Genomic DNA, 15088 nt, shown 5'->3' on the forward strand with positions numbered 1-15088 from the left:
GGCATGTGGTGAAGACTTTAAGAAACAACTAACTCCCCCTTGGCCAAGATAGATGGGTTGCATGAGGGTGATGGCGGTTGGGCAACATGACCCTTCCTGTCATGGGCTAGTCAGAGGTATTTTCCATTGAGTCAACCTTATCTGTGGTCATTTAGGAGGCTTCATCTTGTCACTTGCTATGAAGGACAGCCCTCTCCTTCCTGCATGGTGTTTTGGGTTAAAGAGTTATGAGGGAGCTGATTTTAGGGCTGTCGCAGCACTGGGTTCCACACTTAATAATAATAATATTATTATTAATAAGCATTTGGTAAGCGCCTGGCTACCCTTAGGCATCCCCGTGCTAGCAGCAACAAACAGAAGGAGACTAGATGGTTAAGGGAAATTCTGGAAGAGCATTCTGTCCCTTCAGCTTCAAGATCTGGAGGGAAGTTTCCCCTTATCGCCTCGTCTTGAAGATCATGGCAGCTGAAATCTGTCCTGTTCATAACTAGAAATAGGATGCCAGGTAAGGAGTTAGGCATCACATGATTTTACATAAGGCGTAAAGGGGCAACTCACTCTGTGTATTATTTCCAGTTGCTATAAAGACACTGGTGCATCAGTCAGTTGACCTGAATTTCCTTCTCTGACAAAAATGAAAATGTGTTCTTCACCACAGAATGATGGCATTAGAGAATTAAATACACTAGTTTCTCACAAATGTAACTTTTTGTGTTTCTTGTAATCAGGAATTTTACCAAGATGGAAATGGTCCAGAGAATGTTGGTGTTTACAACCTATCCAAAGGAATAAATCGATTTTGCCTTTCTAAACCAGGTATTTTTTATGTCAATATGCTGCTTTGTGAATGATCAGTTAATCAGTTCTTGTTCGGCATGGAAATAGCATTGTGGTTTTTGTTTCTTTCAAACATTCTTTTTGTATTATTGAGCTGCATATTGAATATCTGTGAATAAAAAGTTGTGGGTTGGTTGCACATACTGGAGCATACCCTAACACAGCTCCGCAAGTTAAATGTGCTGTAATCAATGTAAGTCTTGGCAAAGTCAGTGTTGCTTACTGAGATATATTTATTTTCATGCTGGTTGAGCTGTAAGATCTGCAATATTATTGAATTAATTGGTAAGAGGTAGTACAGAATATTAAAGCCACGCTAATGTGCATGGGTAAGGATTTTTTGGCTGCACTTGGTAGGTGGCAGTTACTGTGTATACACAAATCCAACTGAATTGGTTACCAAAATGCAAGACAATCACTTTATCTCAGTTCAATATGATCTAAGCCGCGGAAAGCCACAAAAAGCTGATATTTACAACATTTCCCTTTTTAGACCGGTTCGGACAACGCTCTAAGCAAGTCAACGATTTTTGTTGATTACTGTGTGCAGGCTAATGTCCCCAACCCTTCTCAGACGTATTATTATAGAAAGTGGGCATTTATGAACACATTTCGGTTTTAGCTTTTATCTTGGCATGAAAGCATTTTTCCATGCAAAGTAATCCCTTCCAAAACAACCTCTTTAAGCTGTGGGTTTTAGGTATGCTTTCCGCACTTGCTACACTTGTCGTTAGGCAGATATTATTTAGGTTTAAGGTAAGTACATTACACTTGAAATGTTTGTTGCAAATGCTTGTTAATAACCACAAATCTGCAAATTCTTATTCATCGCCTTAGTATTGATGATTCCAATAGGAAAGCCCATTTCCCTACCCCAGATTTCACTTGTGATCAGGAAAAAATCCAATCATCTTGCCCATCTCATGCACCCTTAGTGAAAGCTCTGCCTGTTTTTTTAATTGGGTAAATTTGACATGCGTGTTTTGTGCAGCATGCATCCCCATATCCATGAATGCATCCCTGCAGCTAACGGTTGATACATAAGGGAATAAACAATAAGAATCCAGTTGTTGGACAGGCCTCACAGACGGCTTGCTCCCTCCCCGCTCGACGGGGCCCGAACCCCGGCCCACCTGGCATATCCCCGCAACAAGCACCTGTACCCCGTCTCCCGACGGACCCTCTGCCCTCGGACCCCTACTCATCACGGGGTCCGGCCCCACCGGCTTCCCGGCCGGGTCAAGCCGCCATCTTGGGCCCTGCACCACGTGGCCGCATGGCCTCCCCTCGACCCTAACCCCGGGCCTGGCCGGCCCCGACATCCCGGCACCACCATCCACCCAGGAGGTGAGCGGACCACTTGGCAGGTCAATGGGAGAACGAAGTGTCAAGGGCTCTCCCCCGCCAGGTGCCGATCGCTCCCAGCTCCCCCAGGCACTGGCTCCACCCCCTGCTGGGTGTCTGGACACCTTCATCCCGGACCCTCCGACCTCCAAGTGCGAGGGTCCGGACATCAAAGGGCACCAGCCCTATAACTGAGGCAGCTCCGGAGCAGGAAGGCAGTTGTATCCTGGAGTCGAGAGACACCGAGTGAACTCAACCCTGACGGTCTACTGGCGCTGCCGTAGCCCGCTCTTGTGAACCATCGTCCTGCCTGCTGGCGCTGCCGCGGCCTTCTGCAACCTTCACCTTCCTGGGACCTGCTGGCGCTGCCGCGGCCCGTTGTAACGACCATCCTCACCGGGACCTGCTGGCGCTGCCGCGGTCTTCTGCAACAGTCATCCTCCGGGGACCTGCTGGCGCTGCCGCGGCCCGTTGTAACGACCATCCTCACCGGGACCTGCTGGCGCTGCCGCGGACCGTATATCTTCCGGGGACCTGCTGGCGCTGCCGCGGCCCGTTGTATCGACCATCCACACCGGGACCTGCTGGCGCTGCCGCGGCCCATACCACCTAACCACCAAGCTCGAGGATTGTGAGCTCATCATCACCTCATCCGAACTACCTGATTGGTAAATAGACTGTCCCGCTACCCCCTTCCCTACCTTGTGAGACTCTAATCGAGGGGACCCCTGAGTCCAGACCTCCTTGTACCATTTAACCGTACCTTAAATAAGGGCTTATAAAGAACACTGAACCTTATCCGTGTGTGGTATCTGTCTGTGGGGGGGAAGTTACTTGCCTGTACGATCGCTGGAGACGGCTCTCCCCGGAGACCTCTCCTCCTGACCCCGGCCGACCCTCCCGGTCCATCTACCTTTTCTAACATTGGTGGCCAGCGGCGGGATCCGAATCAACGCGTAATCGTACAGATAGTAGCTCACCCCACGACAAAGCACGATGTCGACCAAAGATAGCAGCTCCACCGAGAAGTTCCAAATGGAGAAATTAGAAGAATACAACCACCGCGAACTGAGACAATTTTGCATAGAACTTGGCATTGCTACCACCGGCCTGAGTACCAAGGATGATCTAAAGCGCGCTCTTGAGTCATGGACAGAAACTGGGGTCACAGGACCCTCCGACCAAAACAGCGTCACACCAGACCAAAACAGCATCACACCAGAGGGGAACGCCACGGCTCCCGAGGAGCGGGGAACGGGCCTCTCACAGGAGGAGATACGAGAAAGAGACAGAGTCAGATTACACGAATTAGAGATGGCACGACTCAAGATGGATGGGGAACTTAAGTTAGCTGAACAGAAAATCAACCTCGAGCATATGCGGCTTCGAGAGGAACGAGAAGAAAAGCAGAGACAAAGAGAGCTGGAAGAGAAAAAAATAACGCTCGAGCACGAGCGCCGACTGGCGGAAATAGAACTGCGCAAACAGAATAAGGAACTGGGGGTGCCTGAGCGACCACACACCCCGGGGCCTATTGAGAAAAAAGTTCACATCCCCAAGGATGTGGTCCGCGAGTATGTCCGAGAAGACGACATACAACAATGGTTTAAAGCCTATGAGATCGCAATGACCTCCCACCGGATCGACCGGAGTGATTGGGGAGCTGGACTTTGGGGGAGATTCATCAACGAGGGTCGCGATGCCCTGCTGCAGCTCCCCGATCACCAAATGTCGTCCTACGACCACATGAAGGCTGCCCTCCTCACCCGCTACGGCCTCACGCCCGAGATGTACCGCCAGAGGTTCAGAGATTGCACCCGGATCCCAGGTACAACTTGGGTGGAATACGTGAACTATTTCAGCCGGGCCTTCGAGGGTTGGATCAAGGGAAATCAGGTCACCACCTACGAACAACTCTTCAACCTTATGGTATGGGAGCACCTATCAAACAACTGTTTCGTCGAGCTCAGGCAGCACCTACTCGACAGTAAGCTGACTGACCCCCGGCAGCTCGCCGCCGAAGCCGACCGGTGGGAAAGCACCCGAGTGGGCCGGAAAGGGCCACACGACCAGAACAGAAGCAACCAAGGCCAGCACCGTCCTCGGGGAGGAGGAGGGGGCCAGGGGCGAGGGAGAGACGCCTTACCGGCAACACCCGTGGCCAGCACCCCACCTCCGGCCGGCCGGGGCAACCCCCCGTTGCGACCTGGGTACCGAGCCAACGTCACGTGCCAGCGACTAGGCCACTACGCCAACGATCCGAACTGCCCGCTAAACCAACCACCCAAGCCCCGCCAGGTAGCTGCCGCTGCCCTGGGGGAAGAGCAATCATCAGAGGGACCCGAGGAGTATGAGCCGGACCAGCAAGGGTGGGAACCGGCCGCCATGGTCCTGGCATGCTTAGGGGGAAGGGACATGGTTCCGCGGGCTCCCCTACCCGCCAACACCAGAAAATATGGTCAGTGGGTGACCATTAATGGACAGAGAGCCGAGGCCTTGCGTGACACCGGCGCCAGCGTGACGGCCGTCCGCTGTCACCTGGTGAAGCCCGAGCAGATCCTGCCGAACATTCTCTGCCCCGTCCGCTCGGCAGATAACTCTGAGAGCATGTGTAAGATGGCCTGCGTCCCGTTTGAATGGGGAGGGGTCTCCGGCCTACTGAAGGTGACGGTCCGGGACGATGCCCCCGTGGACTGCCTCCTGGGGAATGACCTCGAGAGTTCCCCGTGGGCCACCGTCGAGAGAAGAGAGCACTTGGGGATGCTGGGCCTCCCGGACTGGGCCTGCATAACCACCCGATCCATGGCCGCCCGTGCCGCCCCCCGATCAGAAGAAACCGAATGGCCAGCACCTCCGCCCCCGGTTGCCCCCGCAGAGGACAACGGCGAGTCCGACCTCCCGGACCCGACTACCGAGGAAGACGCGCAACACCAGGACCTTCCGGATCTGGCTCAGTGGCGGCAAGAAGGGGGGCCCACCCAAGAACAGTTCCGCCAGGAACAAAAGACCTGTCCCTCCCTCGAGGGACTCCGCCAACAAGCCAGCACCCAAACCGCCGGGGACACCACAGGAACCCACTGGGTCTACTGGGATAACGACCTGCTCTACAGCGAGCAAAGAATCGCCGAGCTGGGGGCCGGTCGAGTTCTGGTGGTACCGCTCCGCTTCCGAGACTTTCTGCTCGACCTAGCCCACGATGTCCCCCTGGCTGGACACCTGGGCCAGGACAAAACGTACAGTCGCCTGGTGACCCACTTTTTTTGGCCGAAAATGAGGAATGACGTCCTGAACCACTGCCGATCGTGCCCCACATGCCAAGCCAGCGGGAAGAGTGGCCGGAAGCTGAAGGCCCCTCTACAACCCTTCCCGGTGGTCACCACCCCGTTCGAGAGGGTGGGGATAGACATTGTGGGACCTCTGGACCCCCGCACGGCACAAGGACACAGGTTCATCTTGGTACTAGTGGACCATGCCACCCGCTACCCCGAGGCGGTGCCTCTACGGACAGTGACCGCTCCAGTGGTTGGCCGGGCCCTGATGGGGATCTTCTCCCGGGTAGGCTTCCCCCGAGAAGTCGTCAGCGACCGAGGCACGAATTTCATATCAAAGTACATGAAGTCCCTCTGGCAACAATGCGGGGTCACCTACAGATTCACGACCCCCTATCACCCCCAAGGGAACGGACTAGTGGAGCGTTTTAACCGCACTCTCAAAGGGATGATTGGGGGATTGGAAGAACCTCTCCGTCGCCAGTGGGATGTACTGCTCCCGTGCCTCCTCTTCGCCTACCGGGAAGTGCCCCAGAAGTCCCTGGGTTTTAGCCCCTTTGAACTCCTATACGGACACCCTGTGCGAGGGCCCCTCAGCCTAGTCAAGGAAGGTTGGGAGATGGCCCCCCTAACGACCCCTCCAGACGTCTTCAAATACATCCTGGCCTTACGAAACCAGACCCGGCGCTTCAGGGAGATGGCCAAGGCGAACCTCGAGGCCAGCCAGGAGGACATGAAGAGGTGGTATGATCACAATGCCTCCTCCGTTGAATTCGAGCCTGGGCAGCAAGTATGGGTGATGTCCCCCACCGAACCATGTGCCCTGCAAGATAAGTGGACGGGGCCCTTCAAAGTGGTCGAGCGCAAAAGCCCCGTCACTTACCTCATCGACATGGGGTCCTCCCGGAACCCCCTTCGGGTCCTCCACACCAACCGGCTCAAACCGCACTTTGTGCGCTCCGAACTAAGCCTCTTGATGGCTACAGACAGTGGCACAGAAGAAGACTCCGAGCCCCTCCCGGACCTCCTGAAGACTCAGGAGAAGGACGGCTCCGTGGACGGGGTCCGGCTCTCGGACGCCCTCACTTCAGAGCAACGCCAGGACTGCCGGAACCTCCTGCTGCAGTTCGCTGCCCTGTTCTCCCTCACCCCCGGGGTCACCCCCTGGTGTTTGCACGACGTAGACACCGGGGACAGTCCCCCTGTCCGGCACCGGGCCTACCGCGTACCAGATCGGGTACGGGCCTGCATACAGGAGGAAGTGGCCAAGATGCTCACGATCGGGGTCATCGAGCCCTCGGACAGTCCCTGGGCCAGTCCGGTCGTATTAGTTCCCAAGGCCGCTGCCCCCGGCTCCGCCCCTGAACTGAGATTCTGCGTCGACTACCGGGGCTTGAACGCTGTCACCCGGACCGACGCTCATCCCATCCCCCGAGCAGACGAGCTGATCGACCGGCTGGGGGCCGCCCGCTACCTTAGTATCTTCGACCTAACGGCGGGCTACTGGCAGATCGGCCTCACACCCAGGGCTCAGGAACGGTCAGCCTTCTCTACCCCCGATGGCCACTATCAATTTAAGGTCATGCCCTTTGGCATGAAGAATGCCCCCGCCACGTTCCAACGCCTTGTGAACCAGGTCTTGGCAGGGCTTGAAGAATTCAGCGCTGCCTACCTGGACGATATCGCTGTATACAGCCGCCACTGGTCCGACCACCTCCGTCACCTCCAAGAGGTCCTGCAAGCCCTCCAGCGGGCCGGCCTCACCATTAAGGCCGGCAAGTGCCAGCTTGGCCAAGGGTCTGTGACCTACCTTGGGCACCAAGTGGGGAGCGGGCTGGTGGCCCCACTACAACTTAAGATTGCTGCCATCCAGTCCTGGCAGCCCCCCGTCACCCAGACCGAGGTCCGAGCCTTCTTGGGGCTCACCGGCTACTACCGGCGGTTCGTGAAGGACTACGGCAGCATCGTGGGGCCCCTCACGGGTCTCACATCCAAGAACCAGCCGAAGCGGGTCAACTGGACTCCTGATTGTCAAGCGGCCTTCGAGGAGCTGAAGGCCGCCCTGTGCACCGCCCCGGTGCTCCAGGCCCCCGATTACAGTCGGGAATTTGTGGTGCAGACCGACGCCTCCGACCACGGCATCGGGGCCGTCCTCTCTCAGCTGAACCCCGAAGGTCATGACCAGCCGGTGGCCTTCATCAGCCGACGTCTCCTGGCCCGAGAACAGCGTTGGAGCACCATCGAGAGGGAGGCATTTGCAGTAGTGTGGGCCCTCAAAAAGCTCCGACCCTATCTCTTCGGTACCCACTTCCGGGTACAAACCGACCATCGACCCCTGCAATGGCTGATGCAGATGCGGGGGGAGAACCCAAAACTCTTGCGCTGGTCCATTTCCCTGCAGGGAATGGACTTCACCGTGGAGCACCGACCAGGCCAAGACCACGCCAACGCAGATGGCCTGTCCCGCTTTTTCCGCCTCGACGAAGAGAGTCCCCAAGGAGATGGGTGACTCTCCCCGCCTTCAGCTGGGGGGGACGCATGTTGGACAGGCCTCACAGACTGCTTGCTCCCTCCCCGCTCGACGGGGCCCGAACCCCGGCCCACCTGGCATATCCCCGCAACAAGCACCTGTACCCCGTCTCCCGACGGACCCTCTGCCCTCGGACCCCTACTCATCACGGGGTCCGGCCCCACCGGCTTCCCGGCCGGGTCAAGCCGCCATCTTGGGCCCTGCACCACGTGGCCGCATGGCTTCCCCTCGACCCTAACCCCGGGCCTGGCCGGCCCCGACATCCCGGCACCACCATCCACCCAGGAGGTGAGCGGACCACTTGGCAGGTCAATGGGAGAACGAAGTGTCAAGGGCTCTCCCCCGCCAGGTGCCGATCGCTCCCAGCTCCCCCAGGCACTGGCTCCACCCCCTGCTGGGTGTCTGGACACCTTCATCCCGGACCCTCCGACCTCCAAGTGCGAGGGTCCGGACATCAAAGGGCACCAGCCCTATAACTGAGGCAGCTCCGGAGCAGGAAGGCAGTTGTATCCTGGAGTCGAGAGACACCGAGTGAACTCAACCCTGACGGTCTACTGGCGCTGCCGTAGCCCGCTCTTGTGAACCATCGTCCTGCCTGCTGGCGCTGCCGCGGCCTTCTGCAACCTTCACCTTCCTGGGACCTGCTGGCGCTGCCGCGGCCCGTTGTAACGACCATCCTCACCGGGACCTGCTGGCGCTGCCGCGGTCTTCTGCAACAGTCATCCTCCGGGGACCTGCTGGCGCTGCCGCGGCCCGTTGTAACGACCATCCTCACCGGGACCTGCTGGCGCTGCCGCGGACCGTATATCTTCCGGGGACCTGCTGCCGCGGCCCGTTGTATCGACCATCCACACCGGGACCTGCTGGCGCTGCCGCGGCCCATACCACCTAACCACCAAGCTCGAGGATTGTGAGCTCATCATCACCTCATCCGAACTACCTGATTGGTAAATAGACTGTCCCGCTACCCCCTTCCCTACCTTGTGAGACTCTAATCGAGGGGACCCCTGAGTCCAGACCTCCTTGTACCATTTAACCGTACCTTAAATAAGGGCTTATAAAGAACACTGAACCTTATCCGTGTGTGGTATCTGTCTGTGGGGGGGAAGTTACTTGCCTGTACGATCGCTGGAGACGGCTCTCCCCGGAGACCTCTCCTCCTGACCCCGGCCGACCCTCCCGGTCCATCTACCTTTTCTAACACCAGTCATGAATCTGCACATTTTGTCCAAGGACATTGAGCTTTAAATCTCTTCAGTTATTATGAAAAAGTTAATTAGAAAAAAGTATTGGTCACATTCTTCACCTTAAGAATACCCCCAGACTGGATCTGGAGATTTTTCTCAGTAGTGCTTGCGTGCACCAATAGGTACTGCCGTGAAAATGATAAAAGGGAGCTGCATTTCAGTGCCACCCCTGCAAGCTGATGTCGGTTACTTTATTTCCATTCCCTTTGATGTGGATCAGGAGCCTTGCTCTCAACTTTGTTTTATTTTCTCACTTCTAAATTATCTAAGACGGCCTGCCAGGGACAGTTTCTCCACTGAAAACTACAGGATTGAGGCCATGTATTTACTTCAGGCAGCAGAGGATGCACCCTTACAACGTGTGCCTTTTGTATTTGGGCTTCAGTCAGGACTTGAAGTCATGTGATAAATGCACCCTCATATATAAAAAAGGTGATACAGAGGTGGGAGGTAAAACTCTTTTACCGAACAATGAAATTTGCAGTAGAAACAGATATCGCACCCGCTCCAAGTCCTGTGGTTGTTTGTGGAGTCTATCTCGCTCAAAGTTCTGTTCCCTCTCGAAGAATTCCGATAAGTCAAAGAAGCTGTAAGTGCAAGAAGACAGTGATGCTCGACCCCTGTCCTGCCCCTTAAAATTGACCCCTGTCCTGCTCCTTAAAATCATACAAGCCGGCACAAAGTTGTTATTTAAAGAGATATACCCCACAAGCATCTTCTAGCCCTGCAGGTAGTACCATCATTCCCGAAATTAACCCCGACCTGTTGTTGACCCTGCAGCAAATTGCAAGCTTATTGGAAGCCATGTTGTGGCTCTTAAAGGAACGTTCATCTCTAAGTTTCACATTTTCAGGTCTCAGAGAATCACAAGGGCCTCCAGTCGAACTTACTCCAGCAGGCCCTACTTCTACACCAACTGATCCTATGGGCGCCATTCCCAGGCCCCCTGCAATGTTAGTTCTTATTTCTCGCTGGATCTTTCACAGAATGTAGGAAGAAACTTAGAACATAGCAGTTCTAACCAGTTTAATTTCAAACCTCCAAGCTCCAACTTTATTTTCCATGCCAGCATAATCTTACGGATGAGATATATGCATTACAAATAAAAAATTACACAGCACTCCAGCCCCATCATCCCTGCTAGTCTGTTCCGACTCTGATTCCAATGGTGCTGACTGAAGGACCCGATTCTGATGCTTTTCTCTGGTCCCCAGCCATAGTGATCTTGCTCCTGGCCTATGTCGTGTCGCAACATGAAATTACAGAAGTGCAACCTGTCAGTTTGCAACCACACTCTAATCCCAACAACAGTTCTGTTAGAGGCTAGAAGCCTTATTTGGCGCCGGCTCTGATGTGGTTCAGGGATTGCAAGATTTTCTGCATGTCACTGTTGATGAGTGGACAACCTACTCCCCCTCCCAACTAATAATGGGCTATACCTGGATTTACACAATGGCAGTGGGCTGGATACATCCCCAGAGACTGAGATAGACTTGCCTCCTGGGCCACCAATGGGAGATAGAGCCTCTTTTGCAGTAGTTGTGGGAAAGACTGTAGTACTTGATTTACATTTGCCTACTGGTTAAACCGATAGTATAACGGAAAACAAGGGGTTTACCCAAATCACCCTCCTATACCTGGGTATACAATGCTAGCAAATGCGAAGAAAGATGGGTATGGAGGAATTAATATCTTTTTGATTTTATCATAGGAAACAGTCAATTACCCTATCATAGGTATACAATCCTATACTAATATATTATCCAAGTTAATTCAAAACACACATCTGCCATGGGACCGATATTTGAACACAAATTATTACAAAATTCGAAAACAGCATACAGAAATCCATATATATGAAACATAAACAACACAAACAATTCTGAACTAAATTCTATGTTGCCAAAACCCACACATTTTTTTTTTATTTTTTTTATTTCTTTTTTTTTATTCCTCATATACCAAAGTGGGCATTCTAGATGGAGAAAACCCGCCCCCTCTCCTCTTCCCGCGTTATTCCGATCTCGATGTTTTGAGGTCTGAGGAGAGATGGGAAGGAAATACCCCTCTAGTAGCAGCTGTTTTCTTATTCCACTCCATTCCATTCGAACCGTTAGACCCTTAGATGTTTTGGAGACAAAGAACCAACAGTGCCCAGGTGAAAATCATTGGAATATGCTCATCTGTTCCGCCATGCCACAAGGGCCGCCCAGATCGTATCTTGGCTTGCGCTATCGCAGGCCATATCAAGTTCACTTATGTAAATAAGGTATTTCAGACAATCTACAAAATTTGGGGCATTTTCACTCTTCCAGGCCTTGCATATTTCCCGTCGTGCCAGGATGATAACACAAAAAATGAATTTAGAAGCCGGATCATTCTGATCGCCATGCGATATTGCTCCAAACCTGATCATCCTGGTAGTTACTACTAATTGTCTGCCAAGTACCTCGGCCAGAAACCCTTGTATTTTAAACCAATAATTCGTTAACATTGGGCATTCTACGAACATGTGCAGGTCGTCTGCGGCTAGCAGTTTGCATCTCGGGCAATAATAATCTAAACTTGTTATTTTGACTAATTTTTTAGGTGAAACGTATACTCTGTACAATACAAAAAGGTGATTTGTTTTTAGGGGGGCAGACTTAACCACCGTGTGGAGCATTGTGAAGGAGTCCACCCACAAATCTCGCAGATTGACGTCTATACCTATAACATTGCCCCACAACTTTTGGAGTTCTGACTCGGTTACACCCTCTGCCTCTATCAGAGCCCAATACCAGTTAGAAAGTTCTTTTGGCCATCTGCCCTTTTTATTTACCAAATCGAAGTTCGGGTTTGGGATGTTGATATTCCATGAAATGGTGGCCCACCAACCCGAAAGCTGATAGTATTTAAATCTGGTGAGTGTTCCCCCGGTCAGACTCGAGAGAGATTCCCAATCCAGAAGCTCCGAGTCTCTCTGTATGTCCCTCCAATATATTAATCCTGCTGTTTTAAGTGGGGATGAAAGCTTATCCCTACGGCAGTCCGGTGTCCCCGGTGAATCCCATATCGGGGCATTAGGAGCATAATAAGAGATGCCCAGTCTTTTCCTAATGAACATCCAATTTTTTAATGCCGTACTTAGAATTTTTAGTTTCACCCTTTTGTAGTATTTAGGATCTCCGAATTTGAACAAAAAATATTCCTGTCCTTGTAGAGTACCATGAAGAAGTGCCTGATACAAGAGACCCAAAGAGGAGGCATCTGTCTTATCAGCCAGGAGTCTAAAATTTTTAAAATGAAAGGAGTGGCAATATATAAGTAAATCAGGTAAAGCTAACCCACCCATTTTCAAGGTTCTCCTCATTTTCTTCCAAGAGATTCTCGAAGTCTTTGTGTTCCAGATGAAGGAGCCTATTTTCCCCTGGAGTCTAGCTATATCTAATGGATTCAACATTAAAGGAATGGAATTAAACAGGAAGGTGATTTTGGGTAATATGATCATTTTAATTAGATTCACTCTCCCGAATATGTTCAACGGGAGGCCTGACCACCGTAGCAAAAGGTTACATACCTCCTTATGTACTCTACTTAAATTTACTTTCGGTATCTCTATGATATCCTGAGCCAGATGAATGCCAAGATATCTCATGCGCAGTTTTACATCTGGAGCTGCCACCCCCTGATTCCATTGCATGATCTCAGTCTTTTCCCTGTTTATCTTATATCCCGAGATCTTCCCAAAAGACTCTGCCTGAGTGAATAACCAGGGAATGGCTTCTGCCGGGTTAGATGTGAACAATAGGAGATCGTCGGCATATAAGGCCAATTTTAAAGTGAGATCTGCTATCTTAAAAGGTTTAATTACTGGGTCACCTCTCAGCTGGCAGACAAAGGGCTCGATATAAAGATTGAACAATAAGGGAGAGAGAGGACACCCCTGTCTTGTTCCATGCGAAATATGCACCCAGTCCGTGAGTGACCCATTTATCAATATTTTTGCCCTGGGAGACAGATAAAGTGATCTAACTGCTGTTATATAGTTTTCAGGGATTCCAAACCTGGACAGGGCCAACCATAAGTATGACCAATTAACTTGGTCAAAGGCCTTGGCAGCGTCGATTGCCACAATGGTCAAGGGAAGTTTTTTATCTGTAGCGACGTCTATGGCAGCAATGGCCTGAAAGGTTAGTTCATTTAGCTGTCTGCCAGGGATAAAACCTCTCTGATCTCCGTGAACGATGGATTTTATAACTTTAGCCATTCTTGCCGCCAGGACCCCAGCAAAGATCTTATAGTCCACGTTCAATAATGAAATTGGCCTATACGACTCAACCTTTGCTGGGTCCTTATCAGGTTTTAGGATCAACGTGACTGTTGCCTCCGACCAGGTTTGTGGGATTGCCTCTCCTGATATCAGTATCTTATTGAACAGTATAGTAAGGGTCGGGGCAACCTTATTCAAACCTAAATGGTAGATCTCTGCAGGAAGTCCATCAGGACCAGCTGCTTTCCCTTTTGCCATTTTTTTTATTTGGGTATAAACTTCGCCCTCTTGTATTTCAGACCTCAGATATCTTCTGTCGGCCTCTGAAAGTTGAGGTACTTCTAGCTGGTTTAACCAATGCTCGTCGTCATGTATTTGGGAGACGCTCTCCTCTGTGTAGAGATCCTGCATAAACCGTTTTGCCTCCCCAGAGATTAAATCATTATCATGGGAGATAACCCCTGTGTCGCCTATAATTAAACCCTTAATTAAATTCCTAACCCGGTCTGATCTGGCCTTCCAAGCAAGAAGTCTGCCGCATTTCTCGCCATATGCAAAATTTTGCAGATTTCTAGCGTCCCATCTATCTTTGACTATTTTGTCAACCCTAGCCAAATATTCCGCTCTCAAGGCGTCAAGTTCTTTCTGTATAGTGGCTAAGTTGAGCTGGTGGTCTAGAGAGGCCTTCTGCAGCTGTTGTTCTTTAAATTTAATTTTTGCGAGGTGATCTTCTTCCTCTCTTCTTCGTATCTTATTTCTCCTAATCATATAGGAAGTTAGATAGCCTCTTAACCACGCCTTAAAGGTTTCCCAAACCATTTGATCTGTCGCGGTACCACTGTTTACCTTAAAAAACTCAGCAACTTCGGCCGCCAACTCTGTTCTCATTCCCTCTTTTGAGAGTATTGACCTGTCTAGGGTCCACCTCCTTACTTGACCTTCTTGCCCGAGCTTAACCTTTAGCTCAACCATGGAATGATCTGAAAGTGTAGCCGGAATATAGGATACGGTGGCAACCCCAGATATTAGTGTTTGGTCTAACAGAAAGAAATCTATTCTAGGGTAATGTCTATGCCTATGACTATAAAACGAGTACTCTCTTCTAGTGCCATTTCTGACCCTCCAGATATCAAATAAATTGAAATCCTTCATAATATTTTTAAGCTCTGTTTGCGTTTTGCGTGGGGAGTAAATTTGACTCTTGAGGTACGATCCAGATCTTCATTGAGGATCAGGTTAAAGTCCCCTCCTAGAATAACAGGTGTTTCATAGTTTAACAGACTAATTTTTAGACTCGAGAGAGCCCCTGGAGAGTCGGAATTGGGTCCATAATATACTGCTCATGTGAAACGTGAACTATCTAACGCGAAGGAAGCGGTCAACCATCTACCCGAGCAATCAGTTTCAGACTTCTCCACCCTAATTCTACTATTTGCTCGGACTATAATTGCCACTCCCCTAGTATTTCCACTCTGCTTAGAGCAGAGTAGTTCCTGAATCCATTTTTGGCTCTTAAACGCTATCCTGCATTCTTGTTGCTCCAGGTGGGTTTCTTCTAGAAGGCAGATATCGGCCTTTGATTTGTTCAAAAATTCACAGATCCTAAATA

General features: G+C 51.4%; 1 protein-coding gene across 1 annotated transcript in view; it reads left to right on the plus strand.

The window, feature by feature from the left end:
* LOC146789754 (BOS complex subunit NOMO1-like) overlaps positions 1 to 15088 on the plus strand; it is a 343657-nt gene that overhangs the window by 126895 nt on the left and 201674 nt on the right. Inside the window, exon 16 of the mRNA XM_085632091.1 lies at positions 729 to 816. Coding sequence (XP_085488217.1) covers positions 729 to 816 — 88 coding nt within the window. The remainder of the gene's footprint in view (positions 1 to 728; positions 817 to 15088) is intronic.

Source organism: Triturus cristatus, chromosome 10 (genome assembly GCF_964204655.1).
Source record: "Triturus cristatus chromosome 10, aTriCri1.1, whole genome shotgun sequence".
NCBI lineage: Eukaryota > Metazoa > Chordata > Amphibia > Caudata > Salamandridae > Triturus > Triturus cristatus.